We start from the raw sequence: 21,966 nt of genomic DNA, 5'->3' as shown, positions 1-21,966 counted from the left end.
TTTTGCTTTCCAAATTCTGTTTAATAAAGTCAGCTTGGAAAAAATATGGTAATACAAAATTAAATTCAAAACACAATTGGGCTGGTTATCCTTTTTTTGTTTGTTTTCCCAAAAAGAAAAACAAATCCCGCTTTTCCACATTTCGTCCATCTTTGTCTTCAGGTCGATACATCATAGTCGCCCTGAACTTATAAGGCAACTTGTCGAGTCAGCACTTGTCATGTCGTGTGTAACTTGATCACGCTTCTTTTGATAAAATCCTCATACTTTTGACCCGTTTCCTGTCACCACAGTTGTCTACAAATCGACGCGTGGTTTTCTCTCTTGGCTGTCTGAAGCGCACCTGAAGCTCAGGTTGTCGGAGGCCGAGTCAGGTGTGTTGCCCATCCTGCGGGAAATGCTCACTTTAAAATCAATGTCTGCCACTGACGGCGATAGACGTCCAATTCCATTTCAATTAGGAGGGGACCATTGCCAAAGCTCCTATTTCAAATGGCTCGAATTTCTGTTGCTCTCAATGGCAGGAAATGAGTTAAAACAAATATGAAGTAGAACTGATAACCTGGTGTCGACTTGAGCTCTGTGATTGGCTGAGCCATCGGCGGTGTCAATCCAAGAGGCACCACGCAGCACGAACATCTCTTGGCGCGATGGAAAGATGCTGGATGTCCACTCCCACGTGTTACCCAACATGTCCAACAGTCCTGTCACATGATCAGCCTCATTATTAAAGGTGTTTTTTAAAAATGATTCTGCGATATTTCGCGATGTTACGTTGCACAATTCTCGTATTGATTCAAAATCCGTCTAAAATGATCTTTATGTGCGTTTTTGTTAGAAAATAAGCAATGTCTGCATTTCCACTCCTGTCCAATAGGTGACAGCACAACGCCGATAAAGCACAGCAGACAGTATGCTAATGATCAAATACAGCGTGGACATCTAGTAATCATGCTTAGACAAAGTACGGCGCAGTTTCCCTGCTCAAGTCCAGTACAGTGGTACCTCGACATACGATCGTAATCCGTTCCGAGGTTCTCGTAACGCGAGTGGACGTTTCCCATTGAAATGAATGGAAAACAAATTAATTCGTTCCAACCCTCTGAAAAAAAACACCAAAAACAGGATATTGGATTGGAAAAAAATGTTTTATTTCTTCTAATTCCCCATCTATTAACAAAGTAACACATAACTAGTGGTTTAATAGTAATAAAATGTGTTTAATCTAACTAAAATTGGGCGGATTTCGCCGAGGGGAGAGACGCACAAAAGGGGCGAGGGGCTTCGTTTTTTTTTTTCCACGACACGCACTCGTAAACGGAACAAACACTCCACCCTCACGTTCGCTATCGATGGGCTATTTGCTGTTGTACTATTTCCTTCAAAATATTCCGAAAATGATGCACACAAATGTCCTCACAATCGGATAACGCACGACCACTTGCCAACGAGAAGCAGTCTTTTATCAGCGATTGCCCCGCTGCTCATGGGAGCATCTGGGGCGCTAGCTCTCCCTTTTAGCTTGTAGCATCTGTGGTCGCAAACCGCTTTGAACGGCGCCTATGATAGAGTTGCTACCGGGGATGCTATTGCGGGGAGTTGCGAGCCAGTGCCCCTGATGTTCTTATGAGCAGCGAACGAGAAGTAATATAATACTCCTCGTATTAGATAATAATAACAGGAAATGCAGCAGCTGATCTTACCCACGTATTGATTGTGGGTAAAGTTTTATTCTGAGAAAGAGTGCCATTGCCTGTCGGCGTTGTGTTCACGAGTATACTTCATTACCCAGAAAGCCCTCTTTTTACCGCGCATGCGCGTTGTGCGTTTCCTGGTCTGAATAACTCATTCGGTGCTCGTAGATATTGTTATACACGGAAGAGATGCAAAAAAGACCATGGCCACCTGGCTTGGTCGCATCACGAAATTTTGATCGCATCACGGGCGAATTATTCAATCGAAATTTCCGTCGTAAGATGAGAATATTGTATGACGAGCAGTCGTATGACGAGGTACCACTGTATTAAATTTTACGACATAAATGTATTCAATAAATGGTCCCTGGCCCTGTAATGGTTCATATACTTGGAATTCTCAAGATAATTATTTAACCTGTTTTTTTAAATAACTTTGTTATTGATTAATACTCATCCTTTAATCATTTGAGTGGTTAGCGTGTCAGCCTCAATGTTCTGGGGTCCTGGGTTCAAATCCAGGTCGGGTCCACCTGTGTGGAGATGGCATGTTCACCCTGGGCCTGCGTGGGTTTTATCCGGGAACTCCAGTTTCCTCCCAAATTCCAAAGAGATGCATGGTAGGCTGATTGGGCACTCTCGCGTCTCGAAATTTTTCTCGTATCTAGAGATAATTATTTGCTCGAAATTTTACTCGTATCTCGAAATGCTCGTATGTAGGGGTGCTCGTACGTCGAGGTACCACTGTATATTTTCTTTCTGGATCAAATCTTACTGTCATACAATCTACCAATAGTACCTTAGCGATCGACTGATAGATCTCGATCGACGTATTGGGCACCCCTGTCCTGGAGTGAGTCTGCCTTTATCCCAAAGCCGGAATGGATGATAAATGTTTACATTAGTGCTGAATGGGGTTTCAGAAATGAATTGATCTAATTATGTCCATTTTGTTATTGTTTTACTGTGAAAATCACAATAATGGTCTAAAAGTGTAGTAACTGGATTAATTCGGATCGGATCGTGACCTGTGAATCGTGAGGGTCGTGGAGGGTGCTGGAGCCCATCCCAGCTGACTTCGGGCCAGAGGCGGGGAGACACTCTGAACCGGTGGCCAGCCAATCGCAGGGCACGAGGAGACACAACCATTCACTCTCACATTCTTACCTAGGGGCAATTTAGAGTGTCCAATCAGCCTACCATGCATGTTTTTGGAATGTGGAAAGAAACTGAAATACCCGGAGGAAACCCACGCAGGCCCTGGGAGAACATGTAAACACCACACAGGTGAACTGACCTGGATTTGAACCCAGGACCCCAGACCTGTGAGGCCGACGTGCTGACCCCTCGCACCACCGAGCAGCCCTTTGAGGCAATACAAACCCCAAATAATTATCCCCATCACATCCACCATCATCATCCTTACCAAACTGGTTCTGAGGTGGGAAAGCGTCAACCGGCGCGAGACCGTGATACCCATCCTCCGCCGTGTCGCCATCCGGAAAAGAACCCTGTGGGTTTTGTCTCGTTATCAACTTGTCGCGCACCACAATGACGGCTAATCTCACCTGCCATAGGTTGCTCCTGTTGGCCCGGAAGCGCTTCCCCCACGGAAAGGTGGCGCCTGGAATCAATCAAGGCCGAAAAAAATGTGTCGTTTGAGCAGGCGTGTGAGTGTTTGTTACCGGCGAGTCCTCCTCTAGCCGCCCATTCCCATTGCTCCTCAGTAGGCAGCTTTTTCTTCTTCCATGCGCAAAAGGCCTGAGCGTCATTCCAGCTGACATGGACCACCGGGAATTCCAGGCGAGCGCTGATGCCAGAACCGGAACCAGAAGGCTATGCCAGGGACCACGCGAGTAAATAGATGTTCTGTAATCCCCCCAAAACCAAATGACAACAAGTTCTGACCTGCCGCCAAAAGGCTCGTTCAACAGGAAGCCACCAAGGAGCAGACTGTCGAACAAATAAAAGCCTTTGGAGCAACAAAAACGGGGTCCATCGAGATTTGAAGAGATTTCCAGTCGGTATTTACCTTAATGGTGTGCATCACTTTACTCTTGACGTCATCAGAAACAAAATCCTTAAAGACAAAACTCCAACCGAACTTCTCGGCTTCTGTTTTGTACTTTTCAGCCCTCACAAATTCCCTGAAAGAAGGAATATGTGTTAGGGATGGGATTTGGGCCCATCTTTCCACAGAGAGGTGTTAAAGGCTACAGACAACAAAATAATCCAGAGTTATAACAATGTGAAAAAAAAACTTGGACATTTTACTACATCAGGATTAGACCCATCATGGCCCAGCGGCTGAATGGTTAGATAGAATCCAGGTCGGTCCACTTGTGTGGAGTTTGCATGTTCTCCCCGGACTTTTGGTCGCCGGACTTTTGGTCGCCGGACTTTTGGTCGCCGGACTTTTGGTCGCCGGACTTTTGGTCGCCGGACTTTTGGTCGCCGGACGTTTGGTCGCCAGTTGTTTGGGTCCGGGCGACCAAACGTCCGGTCACGGTTTGTCTCCTTGTGCCCTGCAATTGGCTGGCCACCGATTCAGGGTGTCCCCCGCCTCTGGTGAGATGGAATAGGCTCCAACAGCCCTGAACTCATGGATAACGGAGTGGCATTGTTTAGGTGACCAGCTCTAGCTAACTGTACAAGTTGAGAAGTGCAGCAGAATGAAGACTGAACTCAATCTTCTTATGCTGGCCCTATTCAACGATATAGTCATTCATTCCATTCGAGAACATGCAAACTTCCCACAGGAAACTCCGAACCTGGGATCGAACTCTAGGCCGATCGACTCCGCCAATATCGTTCGTATTTTTCTTAAATCCATCTTTTATCAGAAAAGACTTTATTCATCACTAGTCCACTGATACAATCTCCCCCTCCCACCCCATAAAAACAACAAATTTGATCAACATTCATGCAAATGTAATTTTGAACAGAAATATTGTTAGAAAATTTCAATGCAAGTATGTACTAACCTGAAAACCATATTGGTGACGGGATGTCTGTCCAACAAAAAAGGCAAAAGTTCAATCTCATCTTCATGCCCACCGAAGCTTGTCCTTGTCATTCTCCCTCCGGGGATGGCCGCCATGATGCCATGCTCATCATCAGCAGCTGCTGTTAATCATCAGAAAAATCGCGACAAATCTGTTAATGGAACTAATGATTTTTTTTTAAGTTCGGCGAGCAAGTTTTCTTCACCTGTCGCCGTGGTGATGGATGAGAAGAAAGAAAGACACACAAGACCTCTAAAGAACATTTCCATTCCCAAATAACGATTCTGTCACATAATAAAAGGCCAAACGTGACGAATTTATGGCTGATGTTGCCTTACCGGGCTCAACAGTTTGCGTTCATGGAACTGAAGGTTCGGCAAAAACAAAAGCACAACTTCTGTTCCGCGTGTAATAAATCAACGTGTATTTTTAGATCAAATGTTTTTGAAACGATTTATCGATTTACGATATTTTAAATTTTCGCCATTTAAAGCAGAGAATAACTGCTTTCGATTGAGTGCATCGAACAAAATAGCCCGACAAGAAACAAGCGTTTCGTGATTCATCAATGGCTGCCCCTTCCTTACTTTCCACATTAGTAGAAATTTCTAGTTTATTGCTGATAAAACATTGAGAATGAAAAGTTTGAAAATACATCTGAAGCTGAATAAATTTTACCAAGATCTTTTCACGTGGATAAAAGCTTACCAGATGGAACAATGTCAAAGTTAAAAATGCAATTCCAAATCTTACAGACACAGCCCTTTCAGCTTTAGTTTTATACTATGTTCAAACTAATTGTACGTTTTCTACAATTGACCACATTGAGAAAAAAAATCATAGTAAAACACATTCACTCAAAATAAGGTATTTTTGACCATTTTTCTTCACTTTTAAACTTTTTGGGAACTTCAAATTCAATGAGTATATTTCAGGAAGAGTAGATGACATGCATTACAAAACATAGTGAACCAAGCTTCACCAACAGTAAAAAAACGTGGAATTTATGTCAAAGAAAACTGCTGTATATTTTCACAGCATGTCATTTGAAATTTCACACCACTTTTATTCAAAATTCTTTGCAAGTCTGGTTACATATCTCAAATGACACCCAAATGAATTCAACTCAATGAACAGCTGCTGAAGAACAACTTTAATGGGTGCAAACACTTGCTGCCATCAGTGCTTCACTTTTTACAATCCAACAGTATGTGATAAATAAACTAATCCGGGCGTTGAGTAAAAATAAGAAAAAACAAAAAGTGGTGTGAACTTCTGAGTGCTTGTTGAGCTCGTTGTAAACACTTGATTTTTAACCTCTGAGGGACGACATTCCGGCGCGCATGATCTCATCAACCAGCAGGATGTTGCTGGCAATCACCGTGCTACAGACACAAAAACAAACTTGTTACCAAAATGCGACACAAAAATGACATCAGAGGCATTTGTTCACCAAGAGTGAAGAAGTTGCTTCTTGACGCTGTAATTGTCCCACACCCCCGCCTCGCTGGCAACCATCGGCTCCCCTGAAAAAAGAAAACGCTGTTGAGGGTTTGGTTGAAACGCCACCGTACCCTTGCCCTAAGGAAGCGATGCTCACCTGTGCTCAGGTCGACACCCACCAGTTGACCAGCGGACGCTTTAAACTCCGTCTGCAGCTTGACTAGCGTTTCCTGGGGGTCGTAGCCTGAGTTCTGGGCTAGGACCTGTTTGTGGGATTATTATAGTTTTGAAACAATAGCCAGAAAGAAGCACGAAGCTCTACGGCATAGAGGAAAAGACCAAAGTTTATGATATTGGACGTGCACAGGCTGAGGAAATCCACAATGGCGTCCTCAGGTGTTCGCTGTGCGATCCCAAAAATAATGAACTCCATCGCATTAAAGGCCAGAAAATGTTGTCTTTTGATGCGTGAATTTATGTTGATGTCATTTACGGACGGTGATAGACGTCCGCACAATTCCAATGCTTGGGCTGCCGATTCAAATTCAATTGGACCTCTACATTATCCGGGAAATTTGAGGGATGACTGTATATATTTTGAATGTTTTTTTTGTATTTTGCTTCTAGTTATTCGCAGATGTTTGTGATTTGTTTTACATCAGGATTTCATCATTTTCAGCTGCATTTTTTTTCCATTATTGCTATTTTTCTCAATGTATTTCTCCAATATGTTATGTATATTTGTTAAATTCAGACACCAAGCAGTTAATTCATATGAATCATGGGGAATGAATAAAAAATAAAAAGTTGTGACCTTTGGAATGATGAGGAGGGCGTCGGCAAAGGCTTGCACGCCGAGTTGTGCTCGTCCTTTCACGCTGGCTTTATGCTTGACCAACGCGTCGGCCAGCGCCACTTCCAAGGCACCCGCACCCGGCACGACGCAACCTGATAACCACCAGGAAGAAAGTGACCCAATGCAGCGTGGACACAAAATGGTCGCCCGGTGTGGCACGATGCGACTGACCGTCTTGGATGGCGTTCTTGACGGCACGCAGCCCGTCCCTGACTGCGTCTTTGATCTGAGTCAGCGTGTGCTTGTTGGGACCTTTGATCAGCAGGGTCACCGAGCGAGGGTTGTCGCATTTCTCGATGAAGGTGAATTTCTCCTCGCCCTAAATACATTTGGGTTTCTTGGGTTCTTTCAAAAAGATAACCGCACGAGGCTCGGCAGCCGCTCGCCAACTCACCAGCGTGTGCTCGTACACCAGCCCAGCGTGACCCAAACATTCCGGCGTGAGGTCGTCCACGGAGTTCATGGCAATGCCGCCGCAAGCCAGAGTCAACCTGTCGGTCCACAAACAACATTACCGCTGGCATCTCTTGTGAATTCAAAACTTCAACATAGATTGTCTTGGTCAACTGAAAACGCAGGATAGAAGTGTGCAGCTATCCAGCGAAGAGGTAAAGACCAAAATTGATGTTGCACGAGCTTGTCAGGCCAGGGAACGCCACGATGGCGCCCTTGGGTGTTCGCCGTGCTACCGGGCAAATGCCGCATCCAAATAAGTCAACAAGTTCAATCAAACAAACCTCTCCATGTTCCTCCTCTTGGCTCTACGCAGGGCGACGATGCCTTCCTTGGCAAGGGCATCCAGAGAGTAAGGGTCAATGCCCTGTTGAGGAAAAAAAAAGTCAAACTTTTCATTTATACAGTTATAATTTTTTTAAATCCACTTTGTGTGTAAATTTTGTTACGTAAATGTCCATTTATTGTATTCATGTTTTTTGTTTCATATTTTAAAAATTCATATAACTATTTTTACAATTTGGGCAATATTCCTCCCTTGCTCAGCACGAAATAATTACACTTGTCGTTATCCCATCAAACTGCTCAACTCTTAATTTTGCCACCCCGAATTCTCAAATTTTGACGGCAACAGTCATATGACCAATAAGACCATGGGGCAAACCTTCTGGTTGATGACAACAAAGGCCTTGTCCCCGTCGGCGCACACCCGCTTCTTGAGGGCGACGATTTTGGCGACGCGCTCCATAATGTACTTCCTCTCGGCAACCACGAACTTCTCACGCTCTTCGGCGCTCTTGTAGAAGAAGCCTGAATTAACCTCAGTCTTCTCATACTCCAGTGACACATTGCACGTCAGCACGTAGGCGTCCTCCACCCGCTTCTTCATGTCGGGGTGCCGCGCCCCGTGGTCCAGCACTAGGCCGCGGATCAGTCTGCGTGCGGAAAGGTGTCAGAAATGCCCACCGCGTGGGCGGCGGCAACCACTTACTGTGTGTCACAGTCTGTCTTGTGTTTCATCTCCATGATCTCCACCATGTACAAATCGATGGGCTCGTTGGGCTTAGCGATGGTCAGCACGGCATCCACCACCGCCTGCAGACGCACAATTAAGCACGTTGACACCGAGCGGCCTTTTGTTACGCCGCAAATAAAATCCATGCCACTCGTTCGACCGCCACCTCAGTGAGCAGGTCAGCCAGCTCGGCGTGGACTTTGGTCCTGAGGGAAGTTCGCGCGACCTCCAGGAGGGTCTCCCTGTCCATCTGACGGGCCACTTTGACTTCTTCCAACACAGCCAGCGCCTTCTCCTTGGCCGACTCGAAGCCCTCTGCCACAATCCTCGGGTGGAGTCCCTGAGGTACGCTAAATGGTGAGCCTAAAGAAACTTCTAACTGCTCGAGTTTGTTTGCGGTACCTCTGAAACATAGAGGTCAGCCTGCTTGAGCAGCTCTCCAATGATGAGGACGTTGGATGTGGTTCCGTCTCCTGTGATATCATCCTGGGCGGTGGCCACTTTGGCGATGAGCGAGGCCGTTGGGTGCTGAATTTGCTGAAATGATTCAGGGAACTCAAGACCTCCAACAGATTTCGATAACAGGGGGTTAAAAGACCCAGTTGAAACAGACTGGAGGTCTGTCGCCGTCAATGGCAGCCAAAGGGTTAGATGAAAAAGATGACAAGTGATTGCTTACCATCTCGTGTAAGAGAACGTTTCCATCCTTTGTCAGTTTGATATCCCCAGAGCCAGAAACCAGCCTGCAAACAGCAAGAAATTCTTTAACCTCCTAAGACCCAGACTCTTGCAAGGCATGCATTTTTATTTTCTCTTTAACATTAAGGCTAATTGGGACCTGGTGGGTGTAAAAACAAAGAATTGTCTTTTTACATTATGTAGTTTCTGAGAACAATTATGTCCACATTATAAGTGGACGTCAGACCCTTAGAGTCCAAAATTTAAGTCTTTGACAACCAAAAATGTCCCTACATGTGGACGCCAGGTCATAGAAGTTAAATTTGACATTTCAGCACATATTGACCTCAAATAAGTCTCAAAGAACTATTTGAAAATACGATGCCAGTAATAGTTCCACATAACAGACCAGATCTCGCTGGTACCAAGTTTAGCATCATGCTAACGCAGATCATGACTGTGCAGGCAGAGCAACGTGCGTCGGCACTGAGTTAGCATTGTTAGCATTAGCTTCCCGTGGTGTCACAAGTACCAACTGTCGCCAACTTTAATCGCAAAAATAAAATGCACGACACCACACGCATACGTGACAGTCCCGGGTTAGAGTGCACAAGCAGAAAGTCGTCAAAGAATCAATCCAACACAGTGGTTCGCTTAGCTACTTAGCATTTAGCACAATGGGTAACATGCGCACAAAGGCCGGCAAGGCGGTCTTTCAGAACCCACATCTTTAGGGTGCCTTTCGGCCCCAAGTTGGTCTTGAGGACGTCTTGGAGTCCCCGAGCGGCGCTGATGTTGACTGCCAAGGCGGCCTGGGCCCTGGCCACCTCTGCCTTCGGGTTCAAAGCTTTGACGGCTGCCATGGCGAAGCACACAAGCCGCGAACTAAAGTCGGAAGCCGAGAGAAGAGGCCCAACCACGAGCGCGAGCTAGAGAAGGAAGCAGAGAAAGAAACTTCCAGAAGGCGGCACACGTGCGCCACAGAGACGTTCAGGGACACATCGAAACTCGGTAGTTTAATAGCTACCTTATTTTTTATTTTATTTTTTACAATAAATGTATGTAAAATATATTCATTTAAAAGCTTTTACATGTTATTTTATTTAAATCTAACGTTTTACCTACGGTATAGCCTTTAACTAAGAAAAATCCTTATTTGACTTTCCGTCCCCATTTTATTCTCCAAAATGTAATCATTGTCAGTGCAAAAGTGCAACTGTGTCACAGTCTCATACTTTATTAGCAATACACTGTACACCTTTTCCTATCCATGAAGTGCTGGTGTATTCAAAAAGAAGAAATACAGTAGCCTGACTACTACTACTACTGCCTGAAAGATGAAGTTATGAGACTTCCGACGTTCAGGGAAGGACACACGGCAACACCCCAACTCAACAAGCGTGGCGTCACACTGGGCGTCACAAAAGTCCAAATATCCTATTGATTATCCCTGACTTTCATATTTCTAATGACAAATCGTGAATGAAAGATTCGCGTAATGGGAACGGAAATATAAGGAAGCGTGTTATAAGCGTAAGGCATTAGTTATGATTTATTTTATGTGCTTTGGAATAATACAAGAGCTGTGTTTATTAATAGTTTAATTTCATTATGTACAACTATATCATTCAAGCAGGGTTTTCCATGAGATTTTGTACACAGTGACAAGATCATCCAGAAGGAACGTGCTGACAGCGCCACCTACCTAATTAGCAGCTTAGCTAATAAAGTCACTAAGACGAACAAACCAACATGCTCAAATCAGAATCAGTCAAGACCAAATTCTACTTTTTCGGAAACGTCAACATGTTCATCAGAAAAGCTAAACATATCACCATAGAAACCAAACCGGAACCTGCAATGTATTTCTCTGCTGCTATTGTATGTTCATTGCAAAAAACCAATCAAGGTGAATCAGTAAACACTTCTTTAGAAGACACGAGGAACATCCTCCGTGATGACGATGATGCAGACACCGCAAGATCACCAGAAGCAAATTCAAGCGCAACATCCTCCCGGCATCCTTACTTTAAGGACGAACCCTTCAGAGGAATCATGACTCGAGATTCCATTTGCTGAATGAGTGGCACTGCATGAACCCAAAAGAACACAACAGTTAATAAAAACAGAAACAAAAAAATATGCCACTACAACTTACCGTATTTACTCGTATATAAACCACCCATGGCCATAAGCCGCACCCTTAAAATTGTTAAATTGTGGCGTATAAGCCGTCCCCTAATTTCACAATTTTCACCTCCATATTCATGGTTTTAATAGGGAGTACAAATGTGTTACTTTGAAGGGAAAATTTTAAGAAAATCATCACACATGGTATTTCTGAGATATTGTATGAATCAAAAGCACATTATTAGGGTCAATATCATAAGGAAGTTAATATGCCTGTCTTTGTAAATGCAAAATTTCAAATTATTCAATTTGAAAAAAGAAATAACTCTATGTGAGAACCTGATGCTTTCTAATGACAGAAATTACAATTTTCTTACCAGAAGTTTAAGATGTGGCAGCCATTTTGCTTCTAATGTCAAAATATCTCAATTCTTTTGATGGTTCATATTACTGCGATAGTTGTCACTTTTGATCAAGAAATAAAACGAAAAAAAAAATCTAAGTAGAATTTTGTTTTATTTGAAAATCAAGGCTACTCGTGTCTGGCCAGTACGAGCACGTTTAACTAGGTTTCGACGGCAGTGCCCTAGGTAAGACGGCAGCGCCTTGGTAAGATTGTGACGCCCTGAGCGAGCAGTGACAGGCACAAGTGAGTTTTTTTTCATGTTTTTTTCTTGAATTTTGTTTAGCCTTTATCTGTTCTGTATTTTGAAATAAATGAACGTATTGGCCACATTGTCTTGCGTCATGGTATGACATTGTCACCTAGCAGTTTCGTGCGCTTCGTCTTTTTATGCGCATATAAGCCATACGCTCGATTCAGTCATCGTTTTTTGTCCAACAAATGCGGCTTATATGCAAGTAAACTTAAATTTGTATGTCTGACCCAGGACTGGTGAGTAACGTGGGATTCATGATGAGAATGTGAATGCGGTACTGGGTAGTTGCATGTCAGCCCACCTGTATAGTAAACAACCTCGTCCCAGCCTTCTCGCTGCCAGGCCGCATTTCGAATGCTTTCCCTGGACTGAAGATCTTTGTAGGCTGAAGAGAGGATCAGAAAATCAAAATGGAAAATCCAAACCCGACGAAGCAAAACGTGACGGCGCTCACCCCATAGGTGGTGCACTTGATACAAACTTCCGATCTGTGAGAAAAAGCCACCCACGGCTTCCTGGTTTTGTTGGCGGATCTCAATGGCACGCGCCCTGCAAAGACGAGCGCAATGTGCGGGTCAGGCGGCTGATCTTGACGCGACACTTGAATTAATTAGTACAACTTTATTAGAGGACACCCCGATCACCTGCGACGAGCCCAGGCGATGTTCATCGCGATTTTGATTCCAACGACTGCAAACATCAACTTAAAGTGGGTGGGCAAACTATGGCTCACGGGCAAGACGTAAGAAGGAAAGGGGACAATGCCAAACAAAAAAACCCCTGAGAATTTACATGATCAACAACGAATAAAATACAGTGGGACCTCTTCTAACGAACACCTCTACATACAAAATATATTTTGGTTACGAAACGCCACAATGGAAAAATCTGATCTCAGGCCGACGCGCTAACCACTCTTCAGTCGGGCAGCCTGTCATACCCTTCAACAACAGTAGAAAATGTTTGTGATTGTTATTTATTTTAATGGCTTGATAAATGATGCTCTCGTTTTTTGTGTATCTCACATACAGTTGTGGTCAAAAGTTTACATACACTTGAACATAATGTCATGGCTCTTTTGAGTTTCCAGTTATTTCTACAACTCTGATTTTTCTCTGATAGATTGATTGGAACAGATACTTCTCTGTCACAAAAAACATTCATGAAGTTTGGTTCTTTTATGACTTTATTATGGTTGAACAGAAAAAAAGTGATCAAATCTGCTGGGTCAAAAATATACAACAGCTACAAGAATTAGCAATTTTGTTGACTTAGAAAGTTGTGTCAGTGAAATGAGCTACATAGCATGGCCTCTTACCTTCTTGTGAGTGATTATGAGTGACTACAGCTGGTGACTTCTCTGAGGTCATTTAAATAGGGCTCATTGGATGCAAACGCCCACAAACGCTACAATGGGAAAGTCAAAGGAGCTCAGCATGGATCTGAAAAAGCGAATCCTTGACTTGAACAAGTCAGGAAAGTCACTTGGAGCCATTTCAAAGCAGCTGCAGGTCCCAAGAGCAACAGTGCAAACAATTGTTTGTAAGTATAAAGTGCATGGCACTGTTTTGTCACTGCCACGATCAGGAAGAAAACGCAATCTATCACCTGCTGCTGAGAGAAAATTGGTCAGGAGGGTGAAGATTCAACCGAGAAACACCAAAAAGCAGATCTGCCAAGAATTAGAAGCTGCTGGAACACAGGTGTCAGTGTCCACAGTCAAGCGTGTTTTGCATCTCCATGGACTGAGAGGCTGCCATGCAAGAAGGAAGCCCTTGCTCCAAAAGTGGTACCTTAAGGCTCCACTGAAGTTTGCTGCTGATCACATGGACAAATATAAAATCTTCTGGAGGAAAGTTCTGTGGTCAGACGAAACAAAAATCGAGCTGTTTGGCCACAATGTCCAGCAATATGTTTGCTGAAGAAACAAGTCCATGTCAGAAAGCCATCAAATTTAACGGAACTGCACCGATTCTCTCAAGAGGAGTGGTCAAAGATTCAACCAGAAGCTTGTGGATGGCTACCAAAAGCGCCTAATTGAAGTGAAAATCGCCAAGGGACATGTTACCAAATATTAGCGCTGCTGTGTGTATATTTTTGACCCAGCAGATTTGATCACTTTTTTCTGTTCACCCATAATAAAGTCATAAAAGAACCAAACTTCATGAATGTTTTTGTGACAAAGAAGTATCTGTTCCAATCACCCTATCAGAGAAAAATCAGAGTTGTAGAAATAACTGGAAACTCAAGAGAGCCATGACATTATGTTCTTCACAAGTGTATGTAAAGTTTTGACCACAACTGTATTTCATCCAAAATTTGTATGTTTTAATCATTTTTTAAAGGTTTAATAACTGGGACCTTGGAAAAGATAAGAGCTTCTACATGTAAAATGTGTCTCTACTGATGATAAATGCAAGTTACAAAATCACTTCAGGAACCAATTAATTTCTATGTAGAGGTACCACTGTATATGATCTTTTAAAATGCTGCAAAATCGCTGAATTATTATATGACAGCCAATGAGTTAACACGATGTCATGTGTTGCTAGTCAGATTATATTTAAAAAAAATTCAAAGACATTTTGTCTATTGCTGAATTTTTTCTCCAACTGTTTGCAACAAGTTCAATGTGCATAGGAACTAAAATAAACCATTTGGGGGGAATCATAGTTTCCACTCAACAACAAAAAGAAATCATGACATTCATTTTAAGACAGTTTTTTATCGTCTCATGCATGCTTTCAAAATCAGACATTGACTTGAGCATAAAATTTTGCCCACCAAATGTCAACAAGAATTAACCAGTGCGTGTTTTTCCAAATTAATGTCAGTCACGTATCACATGACAATTAAGTAACGTCGACCATGCCGCTGTTTTTAAAAAGACATGCAGAAATTGTGTACTCTTAAAATACCGTTGGCTCAAACATCTGCTACAATCTGTAAAAGGCAATAAACGAACATCAAATCTCTGAAAAGCCAGCAAGAGTCCACGAAAAGCAACAAGAAAGTCAAGAAAACTTACCAATAGTTGCCCCATTCGATCATGGTGCCAGGCTGTGATGCAAACAAAAAGTGGGATGTGAGCTGCCATTTGCTAGGGCAAGGTCGCAAGCATATAGTTACCCTGAGCTGGTAGGACCGCAGTTCGTAGATGTTGGGCCCTTCACGGGGCCTCGGTTCATTCCAAAAGCTGAACTCAAGCAGCAGCTGATTCCTGCGAGACAACAACATCTTGCCGCGCTCCCGTCGATACTCGGAAAACATCTGCCGGACACGCAGGCAACACAAGAACATCAACGACGGACGATAACGGGCACGAGAGCCACGTTGGGAATCGCTACGCTGTCGTTACCGGCCATCTTGAACAACTGAATTAACGGTCATCATTTAATCCTTAAATTTTTAAAGTTTAAACTTCTTCACTGTAAATGTGCCATGAAAAATCGATCACCTTTCACAGTAAGACATCTGCTTTTACTTTGGAAAAGAATGAATAATATATATATTTTTTTTGGGGCAGATATGAATTTCAAATAAAATCAGTACAAATCAAAATGCTTCAATTTCAAAGCACTCAAATCTTCGTTGAAATAAGGGAAATGCCATCAATAGAAAGAATAGTATTTTATAATATTGTACAGTGGTACCTTGACATACGAGTGGCCCGACATACGAACAATTTGAGATGCGAGTAAAATTTCGGGCAAATATTTATCTTGAGATATGAGACAAATTTTGATATACGAGCAGACAGCGGACGCGAGATGCTGCTCATAAGAACATCAAGAACATCTCTCCCCGCAACTCCCTCGTGTAATGTCTCTGGTTGCAACTCCCTCTTTGTAATGTCTCTGCGAGCACTGGGCGAAGCGTTGCAATTTTTCCCTGTTAGCCCGTTAGCTCCTGTTGGCGGAGCGATCGCTAATACGAGACTACTTCTCATTGGCAAGTGGTCATGCGTTATTCTATTGTGAGGACATTTGTGTGCATCATTTTGGGAATATTTTGAAGGGAATACAAACTCAAACAACCCTCGATATTGACTGAAAGTCAGTGTGGAGGCGGGGCAAAAGGAGCCAAGGAGAAGAAAGGTATCAAAATGTCAAACAAAATTAGAATTAAGTTTAGTCTTAGGTTCGATTAAACTTATTTTTGAGTGTCTGCATCGTAATCCAAGTTCATTTAAATTTGTTTATGTCACGTTGCGATACAATAGCGTTCCCGTAAGAAACACATTTGTATTCCCTATTAAAACCATGATTATGCAGGTGAAAATTGTGAATCACGGGGCATCTTATACACGAGAAATGGTAAAATTCAACAATTTTAAGGCAATTTTAAGGGTGCGGCTTATACACACGTCAGCTTATATGCGAGAAAATACGATAGGTTGTCAGGAAGGGCGCTGTTACCTTATTTTGCTTGAGTTTGCCCATAACTTCAGTGAGCGCTGGGTAACCTCCTCGATATCGCCACAAGTGCACTAAAACACGCAGCGTCATTAAACAACACAAATATATTTATTTATCAACTAAATTTGAGGAAAAAAGTTCCAAAGCTGACCTGCTTGGTCCTGTTCTCCATACCACGTGTTCCAGCTTCCAACCAACTCACATGGGTATTCCGGGTCAGCATGGATGGAAGGTAACACGCTCTCACTTCAAACATACACAGTTCATAAGAGGGAATTGCACTTTCAAAGGTGACGAAAATAAATCTAGAATGTTACCAAAGTTGGTTGTACTCGTCCAGGCACTCGGGCTTGACATTGTGAACTGCAAGAGACGAAAAACATTTTTCACTGACCATTTCCAGGTAACGAGGAGTCCCAGTTGGCATAGTGATGCTCACACTGGATTTTGTACAGGTTGTCGTCTTCTTTCTTAGCCAGCAGGTGCGAGTGAGCGTCCTTGCGGGGGTCCACTTTTCTCACAAACAGAGACTTAAACCAGCTGTCATGTAGCCCTGACATGCCCCTGACACACAAAAACAAAACAACTCATACAAAGCTAGACAATTTAACACCACGTTATAAGGTTTAAGTTCAGGACATTTGCATTTAAAAAGCCATTCTCATCAAGAGGTTCCCTTTGGAGTTAACATTTGGATTACATTTTAATTGAATCAACATACTTGAAAAAAATTCTCAAGTATTGGTTCAACACAACTACTCTGAAATTACAAATTATTCTCCATTGATCCCTATCATCCTGCAAATAGTAGTGGTGCACTTTTTTATTTTTTGTTAATAAATGTTCTACTTGATTCACTTATAATTACACTTTGAGAAATCCTAACTCTCCCCGTAGATAGACCCAAGTTAAATAGAGCAGAGTGATTTTGTGCTGTTGGTAGCGCAATTCTTGATAGGGATTGGTGTTAAACACAGACCTATTTTATAAGGACATTTATATAAAATAGTACTGCGCCATTCGCTAAGTTAGCCTAAGCTGCTTTTAGACGTGACCCCTGCAAAACAAGTTGAGTCAAACCACCATCAGTAGCTGGTCGTCCACTCCTCGCAAAAAGTAGATTTTTCATGTCGGGGTTTTGAACGGCCTGTACGCACATAGTCAAAAATAAATCGAGTGTTATTTGCCCACGTGAGAAACAGACCCTCAATCACTACTTGTTGACGCGTAAATAACAGTGTTTTGATGACGTCAGTCTAGGTTGAGGACGTTAGCCTTAGCCAACGCAGCTACTAAAGTTTGACATTGATGCAACTTCGGTGGAATTTACATTACAAATGTTATCGGTGAGACGGTCGCGACCGGATTCTTGTGTATAACTAACCGGGCAGAAAGGCAAAAATGTCGGCTCGTCCCGAGAGTTTGTGGCAACAATTTTAGACTTGTTAGCCACATAGGCGTCGAGCAGAGGATTCTGGCCGCCATTTTGCTTGGACTGACGTCGTCCGACGGAAGCCCGCTGCCACCCAAACACCCCAGATTATGCAAATTTATTAGTTTGAAAATTCCACAGATTTGTCTGAAACGAACATCACACCGGCGTTAAAGTCTATTCTTGTGAAACCGAGAATAATTGTGGATGGCCATGTCCCTTCATGATTATGTCAGACGCCTTATTGAATTGAATGTTTATTTCATTTTTATTTTTTTATTATGAGTACAGGGTGGCCCGGCGGCGCGAGTGGTTAGCGCATCGGCCTCACAGTGGAAGTCCTGGGTTCAAATCCAGGTCGGTCCACCTATGTGAAGTTTGGATGTTCTCCCTGGGCCTGCGTGGGTTTTCTCCGGGAACTCCGATTTCCTCCCACATTCCAGAGATATGCACTCTAAATTGCTGTTAGATATGAGTGTGAGTGTTTTTCTTCTTGTGCCCTGTGATTGGCTGGCCACCAATTCAGGAAGTGTCCGGTCGACGAACTGTCCGTCGACGAAGCGTCCGTCGACGAAATGTCCGGGTACCGGATTTGAACCCAGGTCCCCACTGTGAGGCCGACACGCTAACCACTCAGCCGCCGGGCCGCCCAGATAGATAATCAATATATATTAATGTTAAATAATTAATCAATAAATAAGTAATAGTAGATAAATAAGTAGTCAACACAATAAATAAATAGTAGTCAACACAGATAAGTATATATTCACATGAATAAGTAAATTATATTAATGTTAAATAATTAATCAATAAATAAGTAATAGTAGATAAATAAGTAGTCAACACAATAAATAAATAGTAGTCAACACATGTAGTCACATGAATAAGTAGTCCCATAAATAAGTAGGAACAAAGAAACTAGGCTAATTCAATTATCTCAGTGGGGATGCCCGAAGTAAGATCGTGTGTAAAAACATCCAGCCCGCGGGTATTAAAGCCCAACCGGCTCGAGTCCGACCAATTAACTTGATTTGCAGGCCCGAGCCCGAAGCAAATCCGAAATTTCATATTTTATTTGTGAGGACTCGGGAGGAGGAGGGGTGAGTTATGATGAGTAATTAAAGCCTGTCTTTTGGAACTAAATCTAAGTTAAACAAGACTGTAGGTATAAACATTTACATCTTTTATATAAAAATCAATAAAATAGACGTTTGACGATCTATACTTTTGCCAGTACAGCTGTTTAAATGCCTGCTCAGCGTCAAGGTGCCAGTCTTTTTGGTCGCGTATGAAAGCATTGACTACATTCAGCGAAGCCAATGCAAGTTTCTGTAGCATTTTCAACAATCAATTTGAAGCTTTTCCACACCTCACTCTTACCGGTGCGTGTTTGTCTTGTCAGTTCTTCTGTCTTTAGTTTATCCTTAACTTCTTGCTCCTCCATATTGGGGATACCAGGTCAAAATAGATGCGGACTTGTGGAGCGGAAGATTATTAAGAGGGTGGCGTTCATGTGGGCAGAGCATGCCCTGGCTCTGCGGCTCCTAAAGGCTGAGCTGTGAAGAGCTATCTGACATAGCTCCCTCTTTTCTCAAGGTGGCTCAGTGCAGCATGGAGGGCAGTAGTTATTGCATCTTCGATGGATCCAATCGGCCAATATGCAAACTGATGCAGGTGGTGGATGAGGGAATGACAGGCTTTGATGTGTTTCAGTATCAATTTTTCAAAACACTTTGGATAGGGTCTCTCGAGGACGGGACTTGGCCACCCCTACCTTAAGTAATTTGCCTGATATTACATCCAGTCCTGTGGCCTTCCTGGGGTTGACTGCATGGAGCAGACGTCTCAGTCCACTACCTTCGCAGTTAGGTCCTCTGCGAGTGCCGCATCTGAGTCGCATTGTGTCGCAGCTCGGCCCTTGTAGTTGGTGAGGGAACGTATGCTCTGCCACATCTTTTGGGGTTTGTCAAGTTGCCCTTCTATCTTCCCCTTGTAGTCTGCTTTGGTAGCCTCTCCTCAGGTTGGCGCGACGTGCGCTGTAGAGTGATCTGAATATATGCTGCAACCATCCTTGTTTTAATGAATGAATGCTTTGAACATTATTAATTACACTGATGAATCAGATAGCCAAAAAAGTTTCGTTTCCATGTCGTTACAAAAGATATATTTCGACTGGGACAAAAAGCAGTGAATGACTGCACTCCTTTGATGGTATTATGGTGTACCAACTATTAAAACCTGATCAATGCCAGTCCTCCCAGTTCAAAGGAATTGTCTCTGGTGCCACTTCATTGGCAGAGAATGAGTTCAAAATGAGTTTCCAGTTTACAGCACAGAAAATTGACAAATTCTTATACAGTTAGTTTGGGGTGGTGACACCTGTCAGAACAGCTGCAAATAGGTAGATTTCTTTCAGTTTAAGCAACTTTTTGCCAAGAACATGTGCAGATTAATTATAATAACCAATCTGATTTAGTAGTAATCTATGAAATGAAATAGCTTGAAATGATTCTGAATTTAATAAATAGCTGTAGTCAAGCATCTCTATATTATACAGAACCTCATTGTAATACATTTGATTTTTTCAACATTCAAACTTGCCAAATAGTTCAAATTATATTTTAGGATTAGACTGAAAATACACGTGATGAATGGTGTGTTTGAAAAATCACCGTGTACCTACTTGTATAGATTCTGGCTGCCCAGTATTCTATATGGAAACAAACTAAGCCATGAAAAATGGTTTGCAAAAGTCACTGAATTATGGCAGCATGGCACGGCTGTCTCACAGATTTGAGATTGGAATCTGTCTCCCGCCTTCCTGTGTGCAGCTATTTGTCTCTATGTACTGTGCAATTGACTGGCGAACAAATTAGTATGATAATGTTAATTTGAGATGTCTGCCGAAATGTTCAAGCTTTGCACTTTCTGGGTCAAAGTCACAGCGTCATCTTTAAGGTCGTCCAACGGCTCCAGGAATTCAGTGCTGGCAACACGCTTCCCCGTCAACGGATCCACCACACGGCCCACCTTGTAGATCACCTGCGCCAGCTCGTGTTTGACGTGTTTGGAGCGTGGCTCGGGCAGAGCTTTGAGCAGCACCACGTCACCCATTTCGCACTGCTGCGTGGCGTCGTGGGCAAAGTATGTCTTTCTCCGGTTGTAGTACTGCCAGGAAAGAATACACTTTTCAATCAGGGGTTTCCAAACGTTTTCTGTGGGGGCCACGCTCAGAAAAATCAACGGATACAAGGGCCTTCAAATTATTCAAAATATGATCACTCAAACCTAGCCTGTCCAGTTAAAGTGGATTTGATGTCTAGAACTGTCAATGGCAGTGAATGAGTTAAGAGCAACTAGAAAAAATACCCAGAGTCATGAGGATACTGTAAAATAATCTTACATTAATTTCAATTTGTTGACAGGTCTTTCTTTACCTGCTGAGCAAATTAAGTGACACTTTCCGGTCTGACTAGATCCATCTAGTGTGGAAGTGGAGATGTGCAGCAATGTAGGCTGCAGTTAAGCTTCTTGTGCGGGCAATGTTCAACGATATTGTCACATTACTGCGGGTCAATAAAAATGGGACAGTTGGCCCGCGAGCTGTAGTCTGATCGCCCCTTATTTAATTATGTCAGCAATACACTCCCAGTTAAAACGGATGGGGCATCTTTATTTGTCAGAAGTATCTTATGAATTTACAACGACGTGTGTTTGACTTTGCGTACGTTTCAAAGAGCCTTTTGCCTTCCAAAATGCACGCTGTAAAACGCCGGTACAGCTCAACCGAGGTTAAAAAAGAACATAAATAGTTTTCAGTGTCTAATGTGGTTTTTGTATGCTACAGTGTGTGCTCACCTTGAGCAGGTAGGGGTCGAGGACGAGCCTGGTGACGCGCACTTTGGCGGTTTTGAACATTTTCGTTCCAATTACTCGGCCGATGATCCACTTAGCGTGGACGGATGCCTGCTTCACGGACATACTTCCACATATATAGATAATACCAAGTAAATCACAGCTAAAAATAAGGCGGGAATTATTTGTGTATTCGGGTGAACACAACGATAATCTGACCGGTTAAGTACGGAAAATGTTGAACTAAAAGGTCACACGGTCTTGGTCCTATTTCTGTTTCTTCCCTGGTGCCATGCGCGGCCACTGTTGATGACGTCGTTACAGCGTC

The 21,966-nt window shown here is 43.0% G+C and overlaps 4 protein-coding genes across 5 annotated transcripts; all 4 read right to left on the bottom strand.

The window, feature by feature from the left end:
• Positions 1–5,242, bottom strand: sumf2 (sulfatase modifying factor 2). 2 transcript variants are annotated; one of them, XM_077592502.1, is made up of 9 exons: positions 4,905–5,242; positions 4,679–4,817; positions 3,727–3,841; positions 3,603–3,647; positions 3,380–3,530; positions 3,263–3,318; positions 3,121–3,205; positions 563–704; positions 1–388 (listed from the first exon to the last, which is right to left on the bottom strand). In XM_077592502.1, the coding sequence occupies exons 1-9, from the start codon at positions 4,966–4,968 to the stop codon at positions 298–300; spliced, it is 888 nt and encodes a 295-aa protein (XP_077448628.1). In that variant the 5' UTR covers positions 4,969–5,242; the 3' UTR covers positions 1–297. The 2 variants fall into 2 exon arrangements, with proteins under 2 accessions (XP_077448628.1, XP_077448627.1); XM_077592501.1 differs by having other exon boundaries at positions 4,679–4,820; positions 4,905–5,240.
• Positions 5,243–5,837: 595 nt separating this feature from the next.
• On the bottom strand, positions 5,838–10,127 carry cct6a (chaperonin containing TCP1, subunit 6A (zeta 1)). The gene is made up of 13 exons (XM_077592500.1): positions 9,871–10,127; positions 9,146–9,209; positions 8,869–9,003; positions 8,633–8,806; positions 8,443–8,546; positions 8,116–8,386; positions 7,736–7,818; positions 7,393–7,489; positions 7,170–7,317; positions 6,957–7,090; positions 6,300–6,405; positions 6,153–6,225; positions 5,838–6,084 (listed from the first exon to the last, which is right to left on the bottom strand). The coding sequence occupies exons 1-13, from the start codon at positions 10,005–10,007 to the stop codon at positions 6,012–6,014; spliced, it is 1,599 nt and encodes a 532-aa protein (XP_077448626.1). The 5' UTR covers positions 10,008–10,127; the 3' UTR covers positions 5,838–6,011.
• A 601-nt stretch (positions 10,128–10,728) lies between these two features.
• Positions 10,729–17,887, bottom strand: LOC144068430 (protein NipSnap homolog 2-like). Its single transcript, XM_077592972.1, has 10 exons — positions 17,736–17,887; positions 16,791–16,915; positions 16,669–16,714; positions 16,503–16,597; positions 16,352–16,422; positions 15,063–15,203; positions 14,962–14,993; positions 12,388–12,482; positions 12,235–12,318; positions 10,729–11,233 (listed from the first exon to the last, which is right to left on the bottom strand). The coding sequence occupies exons 1-10, from the start codon at positions 17,834–17,836 to the stop codon at positions 11,169–11,171; spliced, it is 855 nt and encodes a 284-aa protein (XP_077449098.1). The 5' UTR covers positions 17,837–17,887; the 3' UTR covers positions 10,729–11,168.
• A 2,493-nt stretch (positions 17,888–20,380) lies between these two features.
• Positions 20,381–21,966, bottom strand: mrps17 (mitochondrial ribosomal protein S17). Its single transcript, XM_077592377.1, has 2 exons — positions 21,642–21,966; positions 20,381–20,951 (listed from the first exon to the last, which is right to left on the bottom strand). Exons 1-2 carry the CDS (start codon positions 21,762–21,764, stop codon positions 20,670–20,672), a joined length of 405 nt encoding a protein of 134 aa, XP_077448503.1. The 5' UTR covers positions 21,765–21,966; the 3' UTR covers positions 20,381–20,669.

The sequence above is a fragment of the Stigmatopora argus genome, chromosome 22 (assembly GCF_051989625.1).
Source record: "Stigmatopora argus isolate UIUO_Sarg chromosome 22, RoL_Sarg_1.0, whole genome shotgun sequence".
In the NCBI taxonomy this organism is placed as follows: Eukaryota; Metazoa; Chordata; class Actinopteri; order Syngnathiformes; family Syngnathidae; genus Stigmatopora; species Stigmatopora argus.
This window is presented reverse-complemented; position numbering and strand designations above follow the sequence as displayed.

Bases quoted from the DNA above. Each gene is read 5' to 3' on its own strand.
- sumf2 (XM_077592501.1), bottom strand. From the start codon at position 4,968: ATGGAAATGTTCTTTAGAGGTCTTGTGTGTCTTTCTTTCTTCTCATCC. The intron at 3,842-4,678 runs GTTAGTACATAC...TCCTTCTTTCAG, and splicing joins GTCACCAATATGGTTTTCAG to GGAATTTGTGAGGGCTGAAA. The intron at 3,648-3,726 runs GTAAATACCGAC...TTTGTTCGACAG, and splicing joins AAGTGATGCACACCATTAAG to TCTGCTCCTTGGTGGCTTCC.
- cct6a (XM_077592500.1), bottom strand. From the start codon at position 10,007: ATGGCAGCCGTCAAAGCTTTGAACCCGAAGGCAGAGGTGGCCAGGGCC. The intron at 6,406-6,956 runs GTCACAACTTTT...TCCCACAAACAG, and splicing joins CCCTCCTCATCATTCCAAAG to GTCCTAGCCCAGAACTCAGG. The intron at 6,226-6,299 runs GTGAGCATCGCT...TTCTTTTTTCAG, and splicing joins GGGTGTCGACCTGAGCACAG to GGGAGCCGATGGTTGCCAGC.
- LOC144068430 (XM_077592972.1), bottom strand. From the start codon at position 17,836: ATGGCGGCCAGAATCCTCTGCTCGACGCCTATGTGGCTAACAAGTCTA. The intron at 16,715-16,790 runs GTGAGCATCACT...CGTCTCTTGCAG, and splicing joins CAACCTGTACAAAATCCAGT to TTCACAATGTCAAGCCCGAG. The intron at 16,423-16,502 runs GTCAGCTTTGGA...TGCGTGTTTTAG, and splicing joins TGGAGAACAGGACCAAGCAG to TGCACTTGTGGCGATATCGA.
- mrps17 (XM_077592377.1), bottom strand. From the start codon at position 21,764: ATGTCCGTGAAGCAGGCATCCGTCCACGCTAAGTGGATCATCGGCCGA. The intron at 20,952-21,641 runs GTGAGCACACAC...CTTTCCTGGCAG, and splicing joins TCGACCCCTACCTGCTCAAG to TACTACAACCGGAGAAAGAC.